This window comes from Panthera onca, chromosome B2 (genome assembly GCF_046562875.1).
Source record: "Panthera onca isolate mPanOnc1 chromosome B2, mPanOnc1 haplotype 2, whole genome shotgun sequence".
Taxonomy (NCBI): Eukaryota; Metazoa; Chordata; class Mammalia; order Carnivora; family Felidae; genus Panthera; species Panthera onca.
The window spans coordinates 124,671,636-124,697,576 of NC_138343.1; the positions used below are offsets into that span (position 1 = coordinate 124,671,636).

The following is a 25,941-nucleotide window of genomic DNA, read 5'->3' on the forward strand; positions in this document are numbered from 1 at the left end:
TTCCCACACAAAACCCCACAAGTATAATGCTATTTTATACTCAGCAGAAAAGAAGAATATAAGGAAGGCATATAAGAAAATGCTCACTACAATTCATCATTTACTTTGATAAAATTATTCACCTAACCTCTTTCTAAGCAATTTTTAGTGAATTAGTTCTGAAAAATCATCACTTTTAACAATTTTTATATTATCATCAAATATGTATTAAGTACATACATGCCATAACAGATTTAGGAAAGAGATACTTTTCTAATATTCGCAAATGAAAAAAGCATGGTAGTGAGATTAAAGCCGTGACACTTAGGGTCACAAATGCCACTAAAATATCAAGAAGACTCAGCAATTCTACGGACTTTATTTCATTTCAGCTACTAATGTACTCCATATTTACCTGTATTTATACTTTCCACTCTTAAAGGGAAACCAGACTGGGCAACAGCTACAAGTTTCAAAGCAATGTAGAACTGACTTCTTCCAAAATAACCAAGCCTCGTTGCACCACAAAGCTCCATAATCTGTAAGAGAACAGTGTTAAATATTAATGACAATAATCCTCCAAATAAACAGGTATCTAACATCTGTTTGCAACTTCTCCAAAATACACAGCTGACACATAGCATATTACACTTACTGACAACCAGCTTCCTCGGGTTTCAGGCTTAGAAGTCTGAAAATAAAGCACTGACCTTACGATATGAGGGTTATATAGTTCCCCTATTTATGTATTTATTTTTAATGTTTTTGAATGTTTATTTTTTGGGGGGGGGGAGGGGCAGAGAGAGGGAGACACAGAAACTGAAGCAGGAGCCAGGCTCTGAGCTGTCAGCACAGAGTCCGACACGGGGCTCGAACTCACAAACTGCGAGATCATGACCTGAGCCGAAGTTGGTAGCTTAACTGACTGAGCCACCCAGGTGCCCCTATAGTTCTCCTATTTAGAAAAATCTATGTGATACACAATTTTATTTTATTAGAATTACTGTGTTTGCTCAAGAGTCGTATTTTTCAGAAACCAGGCACCATCCACTCTTCATACACACTGTACATGCAACAGGGCCAAAAGTCCCTGCAACTAAAAGATTACTATGCAGCCAGTTAAAGTAACAGTCATAAAATGACACAGTAAGTGGAAAAAAAAGCAGGATATGTAATTTTAACCACATAAACACAAATCTGAAAAGAACCAGATATACAAAAACTCTATCGGCAGTTTTGTCAGGGGAGATCAAGAGTAGGGTTTTTTTCTCTAATTTCCCAGATTGTATTTAATTGTGGTTATATTACTTTTCTTTAAAAAAATTTTTGTTTGCTTTGTTTTTTTTTTAAAGCATGAAGGTCTTCAAGGATCGCCACTGACCATTAGGTCATTCAACAAGTATTCCTAGACTAGCTACAAGTTAAGTATCCGACTAGAAAGAGAATTTTAGGTTATGAGATTTAATTACAACTCCAAAAGCTGGAGTAATGTCTACTGTACAGACATTATACTCTTAAAATAAAATAAGCATTAAGTATCCTTGTCTCACCTTCTCAAAAGATACACATTCCACACTCCTGTGGAGCGTATTTGGTCTATTTTTTTTCCTGAAACACTCAAAGACCAAGGTACCTAGTCGTTACGGGTGAAGTCGGAAGTATTTATTAGAATTGCAAAACAAGCACCTACAACAGTTCAGCAATGTGTCAAATCACAATAACAATTTGTTTAAGCACACAAGAAGACATTTTTCGTGTGATTGATCGGCAAATGGAGGAAGTTCCTGATTCTGCCACTAAGGGGCATCACTTCTGTATAAATTTAAAAGGGCAAGGAGGATAAGGAGGCAGATTCATATCAGCCGACTATGAGGAAAAGAAAGAGTTGAGAAGGCCACACAAGCCTTGAAAGGTACGCAGGCATTTTGTTAGGATCACCACCCCTATCCACTATCCTTTTCTGCCCACGCGCCATCCTGTAAGGGATCATTACATATCTTAGCTACTTTTGCTTATAAAACAAACGTAAAACATCTAGAATACGTCCTTGTACGTATGCTAGGTAAAGGGACGACCTAAAGGGAAATTGCATGTAGTTGGTTTGTTTATCCCTGTTATGTGCGTTTCAGGTGCCCATGGGACAGTCAGGAGGAGATGCCCAGGGAACAGTAAGAAATGCAGAGAGGGTGTTCAGAAGAGAGCACTCTGCCGAGATGTGCTTCACACCTGGGAACCAGACAACAGGCGATGACTGAAGCTGAGGGAGTAAATGAATGAGAATGTAAGTGGAAAGACAAGTACAAAAAACAGGTTAGGATGCTTGACTCTCAAAGAAAGTAAGTTTAGAAGGGTAATCTTGTTTCTCCTAAGTCTCGGGGCTAGTCAGTGGAAGAACTGGCTCTAGAAGCCAGGTCCTTGGATTCCAAACCCAAAGCTCTTTCCAAGGGACTAGAGGGTAGTGGGGGGAGGGGGGAGGGGCTGGAGGGTAGGAGAGCAAGGAAGGATTCTACCTTTCTACTATATCAGGCATAACAAAATTTTAAGAGTTGATATATATCAAACTGTCCCATCAGGTCACAGGACGGAGGTTTTAAAAGGGGAGATAAAAGAGCTCAAAGGCAAAATATGTGCAGTCACTTCCCTATGATTGATCCTGGCCACGACACCTAAAACAAACTCACTTTGTAGCCCAAGTCAGGCATATGTGTCACTGAGGACTATGTTTCCAAGCTACCCCAATTGGAGAGACCACAAATCCTTGAAAGCAGCAGAGGAGGAAAGAAGCTGTGAATACAAATTTGTTAACAATCTCTGATGAAACAGTATCAGGTCTGGTTTCTCATCACCATCTTGTGAATGCAACAAAATTTGTCTCTAAGGAAATTTTTAGAATAATTCCTAGAAGCAGAATGCTGGACCAAAATAGAAGTACACTTAAAAATGCATTTGTGGGGTGCCTGGGTGGCTCAGTCGGTTGGTTTTGGCTCAGGTCATGATCCCAGGGTCGTGGAATCGAGACCCATGTCTGGCTCTGCGCTGAGTGTGGAGCCTGCTTAAGATTCTCTCTGTCTCTCTCTGTCTCTGTCTCTCTCTGTGCCCGTCTCCCCACCTGTGCTCTTTCCCTCTCTCCCTCTTAAAAAGATAAAAAAATGTATTTGCTATCACCAAGTGCCTTTCAAAAAGGTTATTCAAATTTATTCTCCCACTATCAAAATGAGTGTTTCCTTATCTTCTTTTCTCCAGTAACCTGAAAAGGCCACTCACACTTACATGAATTTTTCTCTGACTGCTTTCCTTGCTTTAGATTTATAATATTTAAGTACCTGATAGAGTTATTAGCCCAGTCCTCAATTTTTTTTTTCTTGTTTAGAATTTCCTGGACTATTCTCATATTATTTATTCCCCCAAGTAATCTCTAGAATCATTTATCAAAATAAATTGTGACTTTAATTGGAATGGTATTTTATTCATCATTTTTTTCCTAACTTTAACGAGACCACTTCTAGTATTTTGTCATTAAGCATGGTACTTGGTAACATTCTGGAACACCTTTGTTATGTGAAACTATTCAGCTAGTTCCACTCATCTAAGAGTTTTGTTTCGGGTTTTGTGTTTTCAAAGTCCACAAACAGAAGTTAATATTATTGTGTGCACTTTGGGGCAGAAAAGTAAAATATCATACTTTTTCTCTTTGGTCCATTAATGCTAATAATTAATAGAGTTCCTAACATCAAACCATCCTTTGATCCCTAAAAGGAATTCCATTTAGTCATGGTATATATTATTTTTTCAAATTATATTTATAAAATTTTAACCACAATCTTAAAATGATTTGGCCAAAAAATAACACTCCTGTATCTGAAAGGTTTGGAAGTGGTGCTATGTTGGCTTTGTAAACACGACTAACAAGCTTTACTTTTTTTTCTCTCTGCTCTGAAATACTGTAAATAGATTTGGAATGACATGTTCTGTAAAGATTTGGAAGAATTCACCTGTGACACACCTGAGCAGGATCCCTGATGGGTGTCTATTTCTTCCATGTCAGGTGGTACAAGTTAGGTTGTCTACCTCTAAAATATTTGGTAATTGGGGCATCTGGGTGGCTCAGTCGGTTGAATGTCTGACTCTTTGATTTTGGCTCAGGTCATGATCTCACAGGGTTGTGAGATCGAGCCCTAAATCGGGCTCCATGCTAATAGTGCAAAGCCAGCTTAGGATTCTCTCTCCCTTTCTCTCTTCCTGCCCCTCTCTGGCTGGCTCTCACTCTCTCTTCTCTCTCTCTCTTTCTAAATAAACAAACATTTTTAAAAGGTAAAACATTTGATAATTTCTGGGAACATCATTTATCGCCTCCAAATTTTGAAATTTATTAGTTTGGCATTACTCAAAGTAGTCTCATTCTTTTAATTGCCTCTCCGTGGTAACTTCGCCTTAGTCTAAATTATGCATATTTGTGAGCATGACTGCACAGCTGCCTAATATTGAAAACCACTTAAAAGTCCTTGATAGGGTACAGATCCCCAGATCTCTTCCATTAGATTCTAACTCACCTAGGAAACCCAGGGCCAGTTAGTGGTTGCTGGTATACTACTGATAGCTACTGAAAACCATTAAGCTTTATTTTTATAACATTGTAAAATTTACATGCTCACAGTAAAATAAATAAAATGGTACTTAAGGATATGGAATTGAAGTCCCTACAATCCCCATCAGAAGTAACAATTCTTTTCATATGTTCTTCCCATTTTTCCCACATGTATACAAACACATGAGCACGCATACTTAACGAACACTTTTTACACATATAGTCACGCTATATATGACTTTTCACACAGTATTACTTGAAGATCTTTTTATATCAGCATACATAGATCTCTTTCATTTTTTTTTTTTTTTTTTTTACATAGCATCATGTGCATGTACCTATTACAAATTAACCAATCCCCTACTGATGGACGCTTAGGTTCTTTTAGCTTTCTATTATATAAATAATGCTGTAAACATTCCTGTGCATGAAACTTTGTGCACTTGTAGAACTGTAGGACAAATTTCTAGAAATGGAATACACTTAAAAAAATCTGTTTTTTTTTTTTTTTTTTACATTTATTTATTTTTGAGAAACAGAGTGAGACAAAGCATGAGCGGGGGAGAGGCAGAGAGAGAAGGAGACACAGAATCTGAAGCAGGCTCCAGGCTCCGAGCAAGCGGTCAGCACAGAGTCTGATGCGGGGCTCGAACCCACAAACTGTGAGATCATGACCTGAGCCGAAGTCGGACATTCATCTGACTGAGCCACCCAGGCGCCCCACAGAAATGGAATACACTTTAAAATGTAGCATAATGGAAACTAATTTGACAATAAATTTCATATAATTAAAAAAAAAAACATCTTTTGGGATGAGCACTGGGTGTTGTATGGAAACTAATTTGGCAATAAATTTCATATAATTAAAAAAATAAAAAATAAAAAAAAAATAAAATGTAGCATAGCCAAGTACTACAAACTCTGAGTGACTGTAGCATCTTACTAACCAGCACAGAATCCTGGCTGCTAGTATGAGACAGGAGAGAGGCTAAAGTTTTCATTAATTGTATTAGCTTCACAAGAATATCAATCCTAAATAGGCAGTATTGACTTCTTGTCTGAACACTCTGTTCCGTAATACTTAAAAGCCACCAACTTCCAGGAAGAAAAGATAAACTAGACTGTAGTTCATTTTAATACTTACAGAGATCAATGTGGTTAGGGAATCATTCTGTATCATTTATACAGTACTTGAGCAAGTTATATTACTTTACTGTGTCTGTTTCCTCTTAGGTAAACTGGGGAAAATAATATACTACCTCTTAGGATTGCTGTGAGGATTCAATGAAACCATATTTAATAAAACACAAAAGTGTCTGATCCACAAATAATAATTATTTTTTATTCACTACCCTGATCATAATGTACTTTATTCAGTCAAGGACTTCAAAGACTAAGTCATTCTTGAAAACCACATTCTCTTGAGAGCCAAGAACTAATGCCTTTAAGCACCAAAGTGGGTTTTATTATAGTTTTTCATGAAAATTCTTCTAAAATATAAGATGCTTTCAAGCCTTCATAAGTATTTTGAAGTTCTGGTTTAAGACAATATACTGAGCACAGGAAATTACCTCTTCTCCCTTCAAAAATCTTCTTAAAATGATACTAAGGGAATAAATCCACAAAAATAAATAAAAGAGAAGGGGCAACAATGAGCAGACAGGAAATCTCAACAAATTTTAGCAATCAGAAAGGACATGGGAGTCATGCCTAAAACAGTAGGTGGAAGAAATTAGTGCCAGGAGTACCTAGGGAGACAATTTGTCCTGCAAAATCCAGGGACTCACCCAGAAATGCCAGGTATGACTAAGGGGGAGATTGGGACAGAGATTAAGATCCCTATCTCTACAGCTGCTCACAGAATATTAGCAACCAGACTTTACCCTCCAAATATAAACAAACAAAAAACTGGAAGTTTTCTCTCTAAAGAATGAAATGTAGGGAAGTACTAGGTCAGCTGATATGGATAGGGGTTGTTGCCCCAGAGAAAGGTTTCTGTTTCTAGCATTTAGCAATCCAGTAAAAGTCAGCATCTGACCCACTCCTCCCAAAGTAAGGCAGCCTTTTAAGGAGCTAAACCCAAGTACACAGAGCTCAGTTATTCTACTGCTGCATTAAATGTAAATAGATTACCAAAGATCAACAGGCAACTATGGAAAACCTACATAATGGAAGAAAACTGTCAAATTTAAAAACAAATTTAAAAACAGGGGAAAAAAAAAACTCTAAGGGAAAGATATAATTCAAGAAAGAAAGAACACTTAAAGATACTCTATTCAGTATCCTCTGCCAGATTTCAGACAATTAATGCATCCATAAAACAGGAACAGGATACTATGAAAAAGGAACAAAGAACAAGATGTCAGGAAATATACAAAGTTCAGCAGAAATACTAGAAGATAAAGAAAATTTCTCCAGAAGTAGGAAGGGGAAAGGTGAATTAGAAAATATGGGAGAAAAAAAGAGAATTAATTTGAAAGGACAAAATTTATTTAAATGAGGTCTACAAAAAATGTAGAGAAAACAGAAGAGTAATAATTAAAGAACAAGAGATTTTCCCCAAATCCAAGGACAACAAGCTTTCAGACAGAGTCTAGTGAGTGCTCCACACAACAGGTGAAAGAATTCCTCAACACATTACTGTGGAGCTTCATAACAGCAAGGATAAAACAAAGATCCTAAGAGCATCCAGAATCTGCATAAGGGAAGCGAGTAAGGGGGAGAGGTACTGATCACTAAGAAGATATATTAACTGACCTGGATTCAGACTTCTCATCAGTAACACTGAATATTAGAAAATAATAAAGCAACACCCTCAAGGTTCTAATAAAAAATTATTTTCAACCTAGAATTCTGTATCCAAACTAGCATCAAGATGATGGAAAGAACTGACAATTTTGTAGATGCAGAAATAAACAAAGTTTATCTCCTATGAACTCTTTCTTGAGAAAATATCTGAGGATGTTATTCAGCAAAACTTAGAGGCAGAGCATCCAGGAAAAAAACAGATACACAGCAAGAAAGCAGGGAAATAAAGCTGCAGGATGACAGCTATGCAATTGACCTGGAAAGCAACCAGTCCAGATTAAAATGACAGAAAGCTCCAGAAAGATTTCAGAAAAAATAAAGGGATAGAAACAGAGATGAAGGCAAACAGTAAAAAAAAAAAAAAAAAAAAAGGCAATCAAGAAAGTTTAGAGGGGGAAAGCTGTAGAAGAATGTAATCACGGGGCACCTGGGTGGCTCAGTAGATTAAAGGTCTGACTTCAGCTCTGGTCATGATCTTGCAGTTCATCAGCTCGAGGCATGCCTTAGGCTCTGTGCTGACAGCTCAGAGCCTGAAGCCTGCTTCTGATTCTGTGTCTCCCTCTCTCTGCCCCTCTCCTGCTTGTGCTCTTTCTCTCCCTCTCTCAAAAATAAAAACATTAAAAAAATAATAACAACAACAAAAAGAAGAATGTAATCATAGTACTATATTATACTAATGGATCTGCAGTAAAAATATTTATATCTTCATAATGTAAATATATTTTTATTTTTAAAAAAATATCAGAATATATTAAACAATTAAGAATTATGATTTTAGGCGCACCTAGGTGACTCAGTAGCTTTAGGGTCTATTGATTTGGGCTCAGTCTTGATCTCTCAGTTAGAGAGAGGTCTCTCCCTGGTAAGCTCGGAGCCTGCTTAAGATTCTCTCTCCCTCTCCCTTTGCCCCCGCTCCTCCCCCACGTGTGTATGCGTGCCTTCTCTCTCTCTCAAAAAAAAAAAAAAAGAATTATGGTTTTAGAACAATGTGCAAATGTTCTCAATATTAAATATGTAAAAGTATAGCTAACAAGTTTAAAGAGAGAAGGATAAGGAAGGTGAAGGATAAGGAAAAATGCGTGGGCTTCTGGCTTTTGGTTTAGTATGTAAGCAGCTTAGAAACCAAAAAACTCCATTGTAACAAGCAAAATGTTCAACAAACTGAAAAAGCAAGAACTCTCCTTAGATCTGTAAAAGTCAGGTCACAGAGCAAACTGCTGTCCCCCTAACTGAAGGCTAACAGAAGGTAAATACAAAGAATCCTAACTTACTAGAGGTGAAACCCATCAGCATTAACCTCCTTGAAACTAGCGTCAGGGAAGGAAAGACTGAACTGTAACTGATGAATTGCTATAGGCTCACTGAATACAAATCTGAGATAAAAACTTCAGGGGGACCTAGTTATAGGGAGACCTTCGTCATACTGTGAGTTTTACCTCCCGGAGCTCTACCGAGCTCTCACAGTGCGTAGGAGAGAAAAGTCCCTCCCTGTGTGCTTCTGGCAGAGGAAAGGAAAAAGGAACCATTCTGAAGTCCACCAGAAATCCACTTGTTCTTCTCAACAAGGCTTATCCTCAAGAGAACCTACTTAACCAGAGCCTAACCCGCCAGGTTTACTGGACGAAGGGAAATACCCACCAGCTCTAGCCTATTCTATCCATCCTTTCCCACCTAAATGGGGGAGAGTAGAGGCAGGTAGGACTGAGAAGCAATTGCAAAATTCACAGGTATACTAAAAGACCTGAGGCATAATCTTAAGACTATAGAATGCTAGCGCCCCCCCCCCCCAACACCTTACCACAACATTACCAAAGATGTATTTATAGTAGTTCATTAACCCAGTATATCATGTCTTGGCTATCAAGAAAAAAAAAAATCACAAGACATACTGAAAGGCAAAACGAATAAACAAAGAAAACCCCCCAAAACCACAATCTGAAGACAGAGCAAGCGTCAGAACCAGTCTCAGATATGGTAGACATGCTGGAACTATCAGACCAGGAATTTAAAGCAACTATGATGAATATGTGAAGGACTCTAACGGATAAAGAAGACAGCATGCAAGAACAGATAGGCAACGCAAGTAAAGAGACCGAAATTCTATGAAGAACAAAAAACAAAAAAATGGGTATATGTAAAGAAATGAAGAATGAGTCTTTGATGGGCTTTATTACTAGACTGGACATGGCTGAGGAAAGAATCCTCAAAGCTTGAGGATATTTCAATAGAAACTTCCAAAACTGAAATGCAACCAGGAAAAGAAAACTGAAACCAACGAAATCTTCAAGAACTGTGGGACAACTAAAAAAAAAAGGTCAAACAAATGTGTAATGAGAAGACAAGAAAGAATGAACAGAAGTAATATCTGAAAAATAATGAGTGAGAATTTCCCTAAATTAATGCTAGACACTAAACCACAGATTCGGGAAGCTAAGAGAATACCAAGCAGGGTTAAGTGCCAAAAAAAAGTAGACCTAACACCTTTAAAAAAAATTAACTCCAGAGGCACCTGGGTGGCTCAGTCAGTTAAGTGTCCGACTCTTGATTTGGGCTCAGGTCATGATCTCACAGAGAGTTCGAGCCCTGCGTTGGGCTCTGCACAGCAGAGCCTACTTGGGATTCTTTCTCTCTGCCCCTCCCCTACTCTCTCTCTCAAATAAATAAAAATAAACTTAAAATTAATTAATTAATTAACTCTAAACGGATTACAGACCTAAATGTAAAACATGAAACTATGAAACTTCTAGAAGAGAACACAAGAGGAAAACCTGATGGCCTGGTATGGTGATGACTTTTTATATACAACACCAAAATCATGATCCATGAAAGAAATAATTGATAAGCTGGGGCGCCTGGGTGGCTCAGTTGGTTAAGCGACCGACTTCAGCTCAGGTCATGATCTCACAGTCCGTGAGTTCGAGCCCCGCGTCGGGCTCTGTGCTGATAGCTCAGAGCCTGGAGCCTGCTTCAGATTCTGTGTCTCCCTCTCTCTCTGACCCTCCCTCGTTCATGCTCTGTCTCTCTCTGTCTCAAAAATAAATAAACATTAAAAAAAAATTTAAAAAAAAAAGAAATAATTGATAAGCTGGACATCTGGTCTTCAAAAGATAAGGTCAAGAGAGCAAGATAAGCCACAGACCAGGAAAAAATATTTGCAAAAGACTTATCTAATAAAGGACAGTTATCCAAAATATACAAAGAACCCTTAAAACTCAACAATTAGAAAACTAAAAACCTGATTAAAAAATGGACCAAATACCTTAAGAGACACCTCACCAAAGAAGATACACAGATGGAAAATAAGCATATGGAAAGATGCTCCACATCATACGTCATCAAAGAAATACAAATTAAACAATGAGATACCACTACAAATCTATTAAACTGGCCCAAATCTGGAACGCTGACAATACCAAATGCTGGCGAGTCTAGGGAGCAACAGGAAGTGTCATTCTGGTGGGAATGTGACAGTTTGGCAATTTCTTATAAAACTAAATGTACCCATACCATACAGCAATCACTCTCCTAAAGGAGTTGAAAACTTATGTGCACACAAAAACCTGCACACAGATATTTATAGCAGCTTTATTCATAATTACCCAAACTTGGAAGTAACCAAAATATCCTGCAGTGATTGAATGGATAAACAAACTGTGGCACATCCACATAATGGAATGTTATGAAATGAACTATGAAGCGTGAAAAGATATGGAGGAATCTCAAACACATAACATTAAGTGAAAGAATATGAAAAGACTACACATTGTATGATTCAGCTAAATGGCATTCTAGAAAAGGCAAAACTATGGAGACAATAAAAAGATCAGTAGTTGCCAGGGGTTGGTGTGTGGGGGTTTAAAAACTGAAACATTTAGGATTCTGACAGCAATGAAAATAGTCTGTATGCTACCATAATGAGAGATACATGTCATTCATTATACATTTGTCCAAGACCACAGAACGTACAACACCAAGAGTGAATTCTAATGTAAGCTATGACCTTTGGTTGATTACAATATACGTCAATGAAGGATCATCAGTTGTCACAACTTTACCTCAGATGGGGGATAGTGATAATGGTGGAGGCCATGCATGGGTGGGAACAGAGGGTATATGGAAAATATACCTTCAGCTCAATTTTGCTATGAATGTTAAATTGCTCTATAAAATAAAGTCTGTTTTTGTTTTTTAAAAAAGGCATGGACTCATTCTCAACTGAAACAAGAATTAATAGGACAAGAAATAAGCAAAGTTTGAAGCTAAATATAACAAAATTTTGGCAAAGAACAGAAATAAATGAAACCCTTACTTTATAGCAAGATAATGTCTAAAACTGATAAACCAAAGTAAAGTGGGAATTTGTAAAAAGAGTATGGAAGTAATCATCAAATAGTTTAATAAGTTCAAAGTGGTTTTTATAGGAAACAATATGAAGTACAGGGAAGGAGAAGAAATTGTTGCTCTTATAAAGCCCTTACAATCCTTGATTTTTTAATCACATGCAGATTATTATTTTGATGAAAACCGAAAGCATACAGTCTGTAAAGATCTAGTAAACAGACTCATATTTTTGACAGTATAGATTTTATAAACAGATTAGTATACTATACTGTACTGCAGTTATATATTTAAAGCTAAGAAAAAGTGGAATGTTTTATTCACCTAATGGACTAACACTATCACAGAGTTTTTGTTTTATTCTGTTCTTGGTAATGATTTGTGACTTTCTCCTTGTTGCCAAGCTCTTACTTTGGCTCTGTCAGCGGTCTTTCCAGTTGTTGGACTTCTGCCTTGCATGCCATGGCTTAGAAATAGAACCAAGTTTTTAAAACCGTATAAAACAAGAATAAATAGTTCTTTAACAGTTATAACTAGAAGAGCTCACCAAAGAGCAAAGTACCCAAGTATTATATTTTACTTCTGGATATACAAATATAGTGGTGGTGGTAACCAGGTGTGTTGGCTGGGGAGGGAGGCTAACGTTTATTGAGCACACATAATGCTAAGCACAAACCCAATTACTCAAAGTATTCCCATTTAATCCTAAAAATAATGGGGCAGAATTAGTATCATTATCATTTTACAGAGGAAGAAAGAGAATCAGACTGGCCAAGTAACTAAGGCTAGAGGACCCGAAGGGCAGAGGTATAATTCAAAGTTATGCCTATAATAATCTTCTACCAAGACATGCTGTACGTTGTCCTTTTCCCAAGATATGTCGGCTTCCTCAGGGCAAGTACCCTCACTAACTCCTAAAGCATGTCTTATAGTCCAGACTGCCCAGTACACAGTGACAATGAAAGAGTACTTTACATGTGTAAGAAGGGCTCTTTAATCCTGGGCTCAGAACATGAGGTACAGGAATGCTAACAACAATAAAGGTGTAGAGAAGTTCTTTCTTTTTTTTTAATTTTTTTTTTTTTTTTTAACGTTTATTCATCTTTGAGAGACAGAGAAAGACAGAGCATGAGCGGGGAAGAGGCAGAGAGAGGGAGACACAGAATCCGAAGCAGGCTCCAGGCTCTGAGCTGTCAGCAAAGAGCTCGACGTGGGGCTGGAACTCAAGAACCGCGAGATCATGACCTGAGCCGAAGTCGGACGCTCAACGGACTGAGCCACCCAGGCACCCCGAGAAGTTATTTCTTATTTGAAATATGAAAGATCAAAGTAGATGCCAAATTACATAGATAAACCTGAATCCATGAGAGGAATTTCAAAATATAAGAATACAGAAAAAGAAAATGAGGAATATATTGAAACTACACAAAATATGGAGAAGCATCGGCCTATATTCTCTCCAAGATGAAATTTTATGAGTGTTTAATACAGTTGACTCTTAAACAACACAGGAATTAGGGGAGCCAAACCCCCATGCAATCAAAAATACACTTATAACTTTTGACTTCCTAAAAACTTAACTAAAAATCTACTATTGACCGGAAGCCTTACCAATAACAACATCAATTAATACATATTTTGTATGTTATATGTATTATACTCTGCATTTTTACAATAAATAAGCTAGAGAAAGGAAAATGTTATTAAGAAAATCATAAGGAAAATTAGAATACATTGACAGTACTGTACCCATCTTTATAAAAAAACAAAAATCTGTAAGTGAACCCACCCTATTCAAACCCATATTGTTCAAGGGCCAACTGTATAATAAAAACTAAAATCCTCCCTTTCTAGTTATTATCAGGTTAAAAATAAGGTGACCTCATTGTTCTCATTTTTAAAATAAAAGTTTAAGTGGGACTGAATCGGTGGCAAAGCAGACTATATGTTTGCTGGCTTAAAAGCTCAGGCAGCTTGGGCTGCATATGTGCACCACTTATATCTGGCTGCCCAAATCAGTGTAACTTTTACTGTTCCATTCACTTGTTAGACTAGTTTCTACACCATTCTGACTCATTAGCCTTACTAACATGGGAATATCTGTAATGAAGATTCACATTTACTAGAAAATTAGAAGGTAGGGAACAGGAAGATCATGGAATAGGAAGGCTATTTACTTGTTATCATACTTAATGATCAGAAGAATCCTCTAATGTTGGCTACCATTATCTCCAGTTAATAGGAAAGGAAGATGAGGCTAATAAGGGGCAAGGCCAGGATTCAAAGCCTTATTTTTCAGAACTTTTTAATTTTTTATTAAAAATTTTTTTTAATGTTAATTTTATTTTTTTTTTAATTTTTTTTTTTTTTAACGTTTATTTTTCAGACAGAGAGAGACACAGCATGAACAGGGGAGGGGCAGAGAGAGAGGGAAACACAGAATCTGAAGCAGGCTTCAGGCTCCAAGCCATCAGCCCAGAGCCCAACGCGGGGCCCGAACCTGCGGACCGCGAGATCGTGACCTGAGCCGAAGTCGGACGCTCAACTGACTGAGCCACCCAGGCGCCCCAATGTTAATTTTATTTTTGAGAGACAGAGCATGAGCAGGAGAAGGGGGGGGAGAGGGGGGAGGGAGGGGGAGAGAGAGAGAGAGAGAGAGAGAGAGAGACAGACAGACAGACACTGAATCTGAAGCAGGCTCCAGGCTCTGAGCTGTCATCACAGAGCCTAATGTGGGGGGCTCGAACTCACCAACTGCAAGATCATGACCTGAGCTGAAGCTGGATGCTTAGCTGACTGAGTCACCCAGGGGCCCCCTTTTTTAATAATTTTTTTAAAAGTTTATTTATTTTGAGAGAGAGAAAGAGAGAGAGATAGCACGTACAAAAGCAAGCAGGAGAAGGAAGGGGCAGAGAGAGAATCCCAAGCAGGTTCTGCACTGCCCACAGAGCCAGACGTAGTGCTCAATCTCAAGAACCGTAAGATCGTGACCTGAGCTGAAATCAAGAGTTGGACACATAACCGACTGAGCCACCCAGGCACCCCAGGATTCAAAGACTTATTAGTCTTAAGTCCAAAGCTCTCCATTCCCAGCTGTCTCGAAAGCATAGCTAAGCAGAACTCTTAATATTGGCATGCTTATGGAACAGTACAGTAGTTCCAAAATGTATTCTAAAGAACATCAGTTAAGCTAAAGACTCTGTAGTTGAAGAAGTTGAGATATATTACAGCCCCCTTGGAAACCGCACAAAGCATTTTTAAGCCATAAGAGACACTAAAAAAAATCCTATAGTCTAGAAATAACCCCCCTTTCAGTTTAGATTCAATTAAAATGCTTCAGAGCTAGTGGTCCATCAATCAGATGCTTGGTATAAAACACTTTGAGAACTAATGTTGTAGATCCTAGAGCATTTATGTTCACAATTTTTGGTCTTGAAATCCCTTATACATGCTTTAAAAAATTACTGAGAAACAAAAATGTTTTAATAAAAAGTTATCGAGAACTCCCCCAAAGCTTTTGTGGATTATATTATTGATATTTACCATATTAGAATTTAAACTGTGAAATTTAACACTATGTATCTATAAATTCATGTAGAAATAAGAATAATCCCATTACAGGTAACATAAAATTTTATGAAAATAACTACTTCCCAAAATTAAAACAAAAACAAAAACTGAGTGTGGGGGCACCTGGCTGGCTCAGTCAATAAGACTATGTGACTCATGATCCTGGGGTCACAAGTTCAAGCCCTATGGTGGGCACGGAGTTTACATTAAAAAACAAACAAACAAACAAACAAAAAACCTGAGTGAAAAGAGTACATTGTTTTTTATATAAGCAAATTTTCCTTAATGTCCAGCTTGAGAAGACTCTCATATCTGCTTCATATTTGATTCACTGAAATATGATGCTTTATTTCAAGCATAAGAGAACAGTCACTTCACGAGGATTTGTACTGGAAAACAGAGGACGATTTATATAGTCTTTTCAGATAATTCTGACTTGATGTTTTGATACGACACCAAAACTCAACAAATGGTAACCGCTATATGGAATCCAAAGCCTTATCAATAAACCTTTTTGCATATCTTACATTAAAATGCATTGGAGTCCCTATCAAAATACCAGCAGCCTTTTTCACAGAGCTAGAACAATCAATCCTAAAATGTGTATGGAACCACAAAAAACCCTGAATAGCCAAAGCAACCCTGAAAAAGAAGCGCAAACCTGGAAGCATCAAGATCCCAGACTTTAAGCTGTATTACAAAGCTGTAAAACTGTAATCATCAAGACAGTATGGTACCGGCATAAAAACAGACACATAGATTAATGGAACAGAATAGAAAACCCAGAAATGGACCTACAACTATACGGTCAACTAATCTTCAACAAAGCAGGAAAGAATATCCAGTGGAAAAAAGTCTCTTCAGCAAATGGTGTTGGGAAAACTGGACAGCAAAATGCAGAAGAATGAAACTGGACCATTTTCTTACACCATACACAAAAATATATTCAAAATGGCTGAAAGACCTAAACATGAGACAGGAAACCATCAAAATCCTATGGGAGAACACAGGCAGCAACCTCTTTGGCCTTGGCTGTAGCAACTTACTAGACTTACTAGACACATTGCTGGAGGCAAGGGAAACAAAAACAAAAAGGATCTATGGGGACTTCATCAAGATAAAAAGCTTCTGCACAGTGAAGGAAACAATCAAGAAAACTAAAGACAGCCTATGGAATGGGAGAGGAGTGTGCAAATGACATACTGGGTAAAGTGTTAGTATCCAAAATCTGTAATGAACTTATCAAACTCAACACCCAAAAAACCACAAATAATCCAGTTAAGAAATGGGCAGAAGACAGGAATAGACATTCTTCCAAAGAAGACATCCAGATGGCTAACAGACACATGAAAAGGTGCTGAACATCACATCATCAGAGAAATACAAACCAAAACCACCATGATGAAATACCACCTCACACCTGTCAGAATGGCTACACTTAACACAAAAAACAACAGACGTTGGTGAGGATGTGGAAAAACGGGAACACTTTTGCTCTGTTGGTAGGAATGCAAACTGCCACTTTGGAAAAACTAGCCACTTTGGAAAACAGTATGGAGGTTCCTCAAAAAGCAAAAAATAGAACTACCTTATGATCCGGCAATTGCACTACTAGGTATTTATGCAAATGTTACAAAAATACAGATTCAAAGGGGTACACGCACCCCTATGTTTATAGCAGCATTATCAACAATGGCCAAACTATGGAAAGAGCCCAAATGTCCACCAACTGATGAATGGATAAAGACGACGTGGTATATACATACAATGGACTATTACTCTGCCGTCAAAAAGATGAAATCTTGCCATTTCCAACGACATGGATAGAGCTAAAATGTATTATGCTAAGCAAAATAAGTCATCCTGAGAAAGACAAATATCATATGATTTTACTCATATGGAGAATATAGGAAACAAAACAGAGGAACATATGGGAAGGGATGAAAAATCGAGGCAGGGAAGCCACCATAAGGGATTCTTAACTACAGAGAACAAACAGAGCTGATGGAGGGAGGTGGGTGGGGGATGGGCTAAATGGGTGATAGGCATTAAGGAGGGCAATTGCTATGATCAGCACTGGGTATTATACGTAAGTGATGAATCACTAAATTCTATTCCTGAAACCAATATTAACACTGTATGTTAACTATGTATGTTGACCAAATATGGTTAACTATGTATGTATGTTAACCAAATACTGACACATTTCATTTATAAAATAGTTTAAAAATCACATTTGTTAATATCACTACCAATTTCATCAGAAAAGTCATGAAATATTGAGAAGCAGTCAAGCACGTGGTTGCAGACATAAGTTTTTCAAAATCCTAATTTTTGCCAGAAAGCTTGAATTTTATCATTAGTAATAAAAAGCACCAGTTGTTTTAAGTTATCAGGCACACTTTCTTCATTTTCAAGAAAATATCTGTCCAATATCCAAGCTAGCTGTTCAGGAGAATTTGCAGCTAGTTATTTTCTAGAGGTCTTATAACCAAACAGTCCCTAGAACACATAATAATACTTCCCTACTATTATTCATTCATATATTTCATGGTAGGAAAGTCACAGACTAGCCTTGATGTTAATCTCACTCTTTCTGGTCCTCTATTGGTCCTACATTATGCCCTAACCTAACTTTCCTCCTAATGAGAACTCCGATTTAACGCCCCTGGGAAATCATCTAGATTTGTGAAGAATCTTATCTGTTCACTAAAGGTACTCTTGAACTCTTTCATATGAATTCTGGAAATCAGAGAATCTACAATAATACCCTCTTAAGTCATATTACGAAGTCAAAATCCCTTAGGAAAATGCTGGGAGTTTGGAGCAAATGTAATTCCCTTGCTGGCACTATAGGAATTGTAAAACTTTTGGGAAAACCTGGAGGAAAGAATTGATCTGTGATGCTAAATATTGAATCAACTGGTGCTTCGTGTAGGATTAAGCCATTTGAAGCAGTCAAGAGATCTGTTACACGGCCCTAGTGAGAGCTTGATGCGTTCGGTGAGTTAATGAGTAAAACTGAATAGATGACTGAAAAAAATGCATAGTTTGAGAAGTTGAATAAATGACCTTTCATAAAAAAAAAAAAGAAAAATGATATTGCATGAAAAACTAGTACAGCTCACAACTCAAAGTACTTTTCCTCAAGACAATCATCATACTTTCGTATACAGCAGAAGTGCTTTATGAATACTTACCATTTCATTACATGACATACTAAACAGACATATACTTAAGCGTTAAGATTTAATAAAATTAATGTTTTTCTATACACAGAACATTCTTAAGTGAAACTGGCTTCTTTACTGCACAGCAGGAAAGAACACAATAGTAGTAAAGTTTGGTAATTACACTGATTTGGGCTAAGGAACCAGCAGTTACATCTACCACTGCTTTTGTCCTATCAACACAAATAACATGATGGGGGAAAAAAGCAAACAACACCTTACTGTTTGTTTGTGTGTGTGTGTGTGTGTGTGTGTGTGTGTGTGTGTATTTTTTTTTTTTTTTTTTAAATTGGCTTCACGCATAGTGCAGATCCCAATGCAAGGCTGGAACTCACCACTCCAAGATCCAGACCTGAGCTGAGATAAAGCTGGACGTTTAACCGACTGAGCCACCCGGGTGCCCGAGTATAAAAATAATTTTGCCCTCACACACCAGGGGTTTGCAGACCAAACTCTGAGGAATGCTCTTAAAGAACACACCCTGTTCTTCCACAGAGTAAAAACAGAGAACAGTGACAGGAGGACCTCTTGCTTTGATGCCAATGCTCTCTACTCCCTGCCCTAGAACAGACACCGGAAACACAATGTCTACAGGTGCAAACAAGTAGCACACATTAGTGAAACTGGCCAGGTGGTGGATGCAGTGTGCGAAGGAGAGCAGATAGGAAGGAAACAAATGCTACCGAGCCCTAGCTAACTGCTGTTAGACAAGAGTATCTACCAAATGATGCCATCTTCAGGTTTTTCTGACGCTGGAAATCTGGAATTTTCTATGACACGTTTTCATTTTGAAATGCTAATGTGGACTCAAAATAATTTTTAAAACATATGCTAATGAGCCACCCATCTACATGTTCTGTACAAAGGGTGTTCTACGGTTAATAGTAGAAAAATAGCATAGGGGCGCCTGGGTGACTCAGTTGGTTAAGCATCCAACTCGTGATTTCGCCTCAGGTCATCAGGCTTGTGCAGAGACTGCTTGGGATTCCCTCTCCCTCTCCCTCTGCCCCTTCCCTGTACGCATGCTCTCTCTCAAAAAATAAATAAATCAGCATTAAGAAGAAAAGAGTAGAGAAGAGAAGAGAAGAAAAAAGAGAAGAGAAGAGAAGAGAAGAGAAAAGAAAACAAAAGAAAAGAAAAAAGAAAAGAAAAGAAAAACAGCATAAAATCAATGGCAAACCTGCAATAATGTCCCTTCAGGTCCCCTAGCAAGCAGGGTAGGAAAAAAGTGAGACCAACTTTCATAAAAGATAATCATTTACACACACATTATTACATATTAACCCGTCCTGCTTAGGTAATGGTCCTAGAGTGTTCAAGCTGTCTAAGATTCTGGACGCACAGAAAAAACAAAAATTCTCAGGCCATTAATGAATCATTATATAACGGTTTTATATAAGATCTTGTTACCTGGCAAAGTGACTCAAGGTACTGAGACAACTGAAGAGTAACCAAGGGAAATTAACTGTAAGAAAATGTGTTACCTCATCCTTCACTGGTCTGTCCAGTGAAGGTACAGTCCTTACACGCTGATTTCCACAGTATAAATAATACAAGAATTCTGGAACACCTCTCCCTCTTTTCAGCACATCAAGACTGCTCCTGCTTCAGGGTCCTTGCACATTTACTCTGCTCTTGCACTGTATGCTTTCCCCTCAGATCTTTCCTTCGCTGGCTTCCTCTGCCAGTCAGGTCTCAGCTCAAGCGTCATAATCTCAGAGACCTTTCTAGAGCACCCTACTGTTTACTTATTTATTGTCAACATCTCCCACAAGAATGAGACTCCAGAGAACAAGGAATGCCTCTTACATTCCTAGCACCTAGAACTCCTACTGCACAAGTATCAATGTTTGTTGGCTGAGAGAATAAATGAAAGAAATACTTTTTTAATGTCTGTTTATTTTTTGAGACAGAGAAAGACGGAGCATGAGTGGGGGAGGGGCAGAGAGAAAAGGAGACACAGAATCCAAAGCAGGCTCCAGGCTCTGAGCTGTCAGCACAGAGCCCGACGAGAAGCTCGAACCCATGGACTGTTGAGATCATGGCCTGAGTCGAAGTTGGACGCTCAACCGACTGAGCCACCCAAGCACCCTAAAAGAAATATTTTTAGTCAACTTTGCTGCAGTCTCTATCCACTCCCATACATATGCTACCAGATTAACAATCCTAAAATATAGCTCTAAATAATATTTATATTTATTTTTTTTTTAATTTTTTTTTTTAAACGTTTATTTATTTTTGAGACAGAGAGAGACAGAGCGTGAACAGGGGAGGGGCAGAGAGAGAGGGAGACACAGAATATGAAACAGGCTCCAGGCTCTGAGCTGTCAGCACAGAGCCTGATGTGGGGGCTCGAACTCACAGACCGTGAGATCATGACCTGAGCCGAAGTCGGACGCTTAACCGACTGAGCCACCCAGGTGCCCCAATAATATTTATATTTAAAAGAACAAACTTCTAAGTCCATTTTTCAAGATTCTCCATAATACAGTCCCAAAATTCTTTCCCAAGTCTTACTTCAGCCAATCTAGACTGGGCTATCCTGTCTTCATACTTGTGCTTGTCTCTCAGCAGATCACCTATGTCTGCCTATTAAAATTACACCCCTTCCTTCATGAACTCCTTAAAAGCCTCCTTCTTCCTGTAACATTTTTTATCCTTCCTCCTCCATAAGCCAATGACTTTTTCTTTGTACTTGTACTCCAGCTTCTACCATTTGACTTGAATTATCTGTGTAATTATGTTAACCAACCACACACTTCTGATCCCCCCTCCTTCCACTAAGCTCCTTGGGGGCAGAGACGACGACTTAGTCATACCAGAACCAATGCAAGATCTGGCATTGTACCGTGCACGCGGCAGGCACATAGTGCTGAAGGGAACTGCTCCCTCATGGTGCCCAAACACTCCTGATTTACCAAATTCACTCTGTTAATCTTCACTGGAATTAAATCTTTCTTCTTTTCCTTTTTTTTTTTTTTTTTTTTTTTTTGCATAAGAATTAAATCTTTCTTACTTGGGGGCTCCTGGGTGGCTCAGTCAGTTAAGTGTTGGACTTCGGCTCAGGTCATGATCTCACAGTTTGAGAGCTCATGCCCCACGCTGGGCTCTCTGCTGTCAGTGCACAACCCGCTTTGGATCCTCTGTCTCCTTCTGTCTGCCCTTCCCTCTCCCCGACACGCTCGCTCTCTCTCTCCCAAAAATAAATAAACATAAAAAAAAATCTTCCTCACTTGGAAAGATCATTTTTACCATTTCCTGAAAAGTTGAAAATTTTCTAACAGTAAACATTGTTTGATTTGTCCAAGGAAATTCAGATTACACATGATCCATGCACACTGCACAGCACCTTCACCACTGCAGCACACAGGGGCAAACGGGAAAGGTTAACGACAACAACAAAAAAGTCAATGGCAAAGAAGACAGGGGCATACACTAAAGCCCAGTTGTTCCATTAAGACTTAACTTCCTTTCAAACGCTGCTGTCCACACAGAGGATGTTTAGTTTGTTTACAAACTATGCAGACACACTAATCTCTAGCATCTTCCTTTGCTATAAAAGCAATTTAAATACACAACCTGTCCAACTAACAAGTGGGTATCACTACACTCAAGAAGCATGTTTGCATTCCCAAATAACTTTAGCCAACTCCACTGCCAATGCCCTAGTAAACACAGATCTAAAGTGAAATGCAGCCTCACCAACCTTCTCGAGATATTCCGCGGTTGTACTTGAGCAAATACACTTTTGCTACATCACTTCCATATCCAAAACCATTAGCGCTTATTGCTCTCCTCATGCAATTCCAAGGATCTTTGATTGCAAACCTGCAGTTCAAGACCACACTCCTTTGCTTTCTCCTGCTATGATTTTATCTTAACACTTCTGTAAATAAGTAGGCATTCTCTTCTTTTCTTTCACTTGTACCTTCACGCATTAACTCCTATTTCATATTTCAGCCACTTTTCTATCCTCCTAAGGAGTTCTCCAAGTCTTTGCTCAACAGTATGTCCTTAGGTGAAATACAAAACAAACTGTTATACATTGTTGTGTTGACAATGGCACACACTATTTTATAGACTACCTCAAAAATAAGAAATGTATAAAATTTGTCATAAGTACTATAGTTACATAGCAACATCAGTCTTTCTTCGAGCCCTTTTTATGTATCAGGCACTGAAGTATCAGGTAAGTAATGGGTAAGTATTACTCCCCTTTCTACATTTACAAAAGGTCTATTTTTCAATACAAAGAAAAACTACAAATGTCTCCTATAACTGTCCAATAGAAAAAGTTTAAATATATTATCTACTTTTTCATCTACTAATATTGCCATAGAAATTTATCAAAAGAACATACTGTAACAATACAGATTATTGCTATAGGACCTCGAAGCTTATTAGTATTCGGAAAGCAGATTTTATTCTACTTGCTAAAGAAAGGAACCATAAAGAATGTGTTGACTTAAATAAATGGTCAACACAAAAGAGGACTGAGGTAGATTTTTAAATTGCATGGAATTTCTTAACTTGAACTTCTGGATAGTGTAGGAAATTAAAGAAATTCATCCTTTTTAGCAATATCTGACTCCTAACTCTTTAACTACAAATCTTACTTGCTTTGGGCCATATAAACTCCCGTTAGCAATCTACTATGATTAGAGTAGTACACATAGACCAATAAATATTTTACAGCTTATAATCAGTATCACAGTCATTAGTTATCTAAACAAATAAAACACTTCTGACAGCCTTAAACACAAAGACCCTGATATGAAAAACAGTATGACTGCCTACAAAGTTGGTTGGTAGTTCAAGTCCCAAATTCCCAATTAAAATAATGATTTTTTTGTATCTTCTACATTAACCAAAAAATAAACTTTAAAAAATAAAAAAATACAGAGTAAAAATAAGAAGAAAAACAACAAAAAATGCAAATGTGGTTTGAAAAATCCCACAAACCATCTCAAACTTAAGCTTTAAACAGTAGTTTGTGCCTTTAGAAAATATTATTGGGGCATGAGGATAGTCTGGTAAAATAAATCCGGACAGTAAATATACTTAGAGTGACCATAAAATGTACATCCAACCTGGGACATTTGCCAGAGTGAAAGGGGATACTATTTATAATTATACCTGGACAAGAGGTATAAGCCAGATTGTCACAAGCAAACCCAGGCTTATAACTGCCCTTCTAAAACACCTTTAAAGACAAATGATCTTATTTAACGAGTAAGATACATAAGGCGACAAAAAAGGCCAACACTTATACCCTGTTTCCTTAAATATGCCATATTAAATATTTCTTAAAAAAAATTTTTTTTAAATGTTTATTTATTTTTGAGAGAGAGACAGAGTGCAAGCAGGAGGAGGGCAGAGAGTGTGAGAGAGGGAGACACAGAATCCGAAGCAGGCTCCAGGCTCTGAGCTGTCAGCACAGGGCCTGATGTGGGGCTTGAACTCATGGACTGTGAGATTATGACCCTAGCCTAAGTCAGACGTTCAATCAACTGAGCCACCCAGGCGCCCCCAATATTTATTTCTGATTGAGGAATAATATTTTTTAGGAATTGTTAATAGTAATCAAACCCCTGTTTTATTACATGGAGGCCTAGTGGACTATTCTGGAGCCACAGTAACTCCTAATTTGTCAAATTTTAAAAATACAATAAAAGTCAAAACATTTGAACACTGTAGACCAGATGTCAGTCTAAGCGCTTTACAAATTAGCTCATTCAGTCTCCGCCGAGGGAACTTTTATTCCTGAAGGACAGGGCCTTTCACCCCTATTTTACATACGCGAAAACTAAAGCACAGAGAGGTTAAATTAAGTGGGGAGGCTGGGGGCCCCACAGAATGCCCTTATCTACGCACTCTGTTACTACTATTGCTCCTTTCCTGGGGGCGTGATTCTTCCTAAACCCACAGAATACAGCCGCGATCTAAAGTGTCTGCAGTCCGTGAGCAGAGTCCAAATGAACAGGGCTAAGCACCAGTACATATTCTTCTTTACCAGTGGTCGGTCAGGCATCAGCAAACACGGGCCTGGGAACTTACTGTTACTTGTGATAAAGAGAAACAGTTCATTCACTCAGGATAGTGGTCTAACCTGTGCTATGCGCTACTGCAGGTTATTATAGGATAAGGATGACAACAATAATGATGAGGATTATGATAAGCTAACATTAATAGTGTACACACAGTATGTCAGGTACCAATCCAAGCTCAGTAACACATTAACTCATATAATCATCCTAACAACTTATGAGGCAGGTACAGTTTTACAGATGAGGAAACTGACACACAGCAAATTAACAGAACTTGGATGGAAACCAATGCTCTTAACCACTACAGTATTTTTTAAGCGATCACGTCTGCCCAGTGGTAAATTCACATAATAAGGTGAATTATACCAGAGCTTTACTATGTTATATTATATCATAAAAACAAGAGTTTTTGGGTTTTGGTGGGTAGGCCAAAGAATCAAGTTTTGATAAGTGTTTGTTATGTGAAAACAGGTAAGTTACACAAGATATCTCAACTTTCCTCCAAAACAAAAGAAAGGTTTGGATTCTACCTCTAAAATCCCTTCTTGGTGGAAATATTATTTCTCTGAATGCAAATTTCCTATCAAATCTATAATTACAACACAAAGTACCCTCTGAAAACATTTAATTTTTAAAAATCTGTTTCTGCCAAGATATCAAATAGATTACTAGCTATGTGCCACCTTTAAAAAATGACACAGATATGTATTTAAATATGAATTGTTATGAAAAGCAAAAATATAAGGAGTTAATAAATTCACTGTTTGAATTGGGGATTTAAGTGGAAATAATTACGTGACTTGCTAAAACCCTGTCCTGTAAATCTAGCTCTAAACGAACAATATCTGGTGTGAAATTCAAGCATCAGTATTTCTGTGAATGAGTGTTTTATCATATTTTTGTATTAAATATTTGATAATGAAAACTTTCTGCACTCTAATTTTATATTGTCTTAGGGTCAATTTCCCCCTGTATCAGAGGAGTACCAATTAAATTACTCAAGAAAAATAGGGAAATGATTTGCCTTTCCATATTTGTTTTACAACCAACATCTTAGGTACCTAACTAATCCACAGAATAAAAACTGCTACTTGTCGTAAAACCAGGTATATTTTACAAAATAGATAAAAACTGAAGAACAAGAATAGTAGCAAATGTAACCATGGAACTAATATGAATCCATGGCACTACTGTAAAGAAATGCTAGTAAATTATATATATCAATATCAAATGTCCTGTGGCATTTTACTTAATTAGAAAATGCTATAACATACCAGAAATTCATAATGATTCAACGTCAGTCCCCTCAATTCTCTGGAGTTCATTAAATCTTCTGTTGAGTTTAACTGCATGCTATAGTAACTTTAGGGTACAGGTAGCTCAG

The 25,941-nt window shown here is 37.8% G+C and overlaps 1 protein-coding gene across 5 annotated transcripts in view; it reads right to left on the reverse strand.

The window, feature by feature from the left end:
• The window catches only part of REPS1 (RALBP1 associated Eps domain containing 1), an 88,488-nt gene that overhangs the window by 40,093 nt on the left and 22,454 nt on the right, over positions 1-25,941 (reverse strand). For all 5 annotated transcript variants that reach the window (XM_060616785.3, XM_060616787.3, XM_060616786.3 and 2 more), the window contains exon 2: positions 395-518. In XM_060616785.3, coding sequence (XP_060472768.1) covers positions 395-518 — 124 coding nt within the window. The remainder of the gene's footprint in view (positions 1-394; positions 519-25,941) is intronic.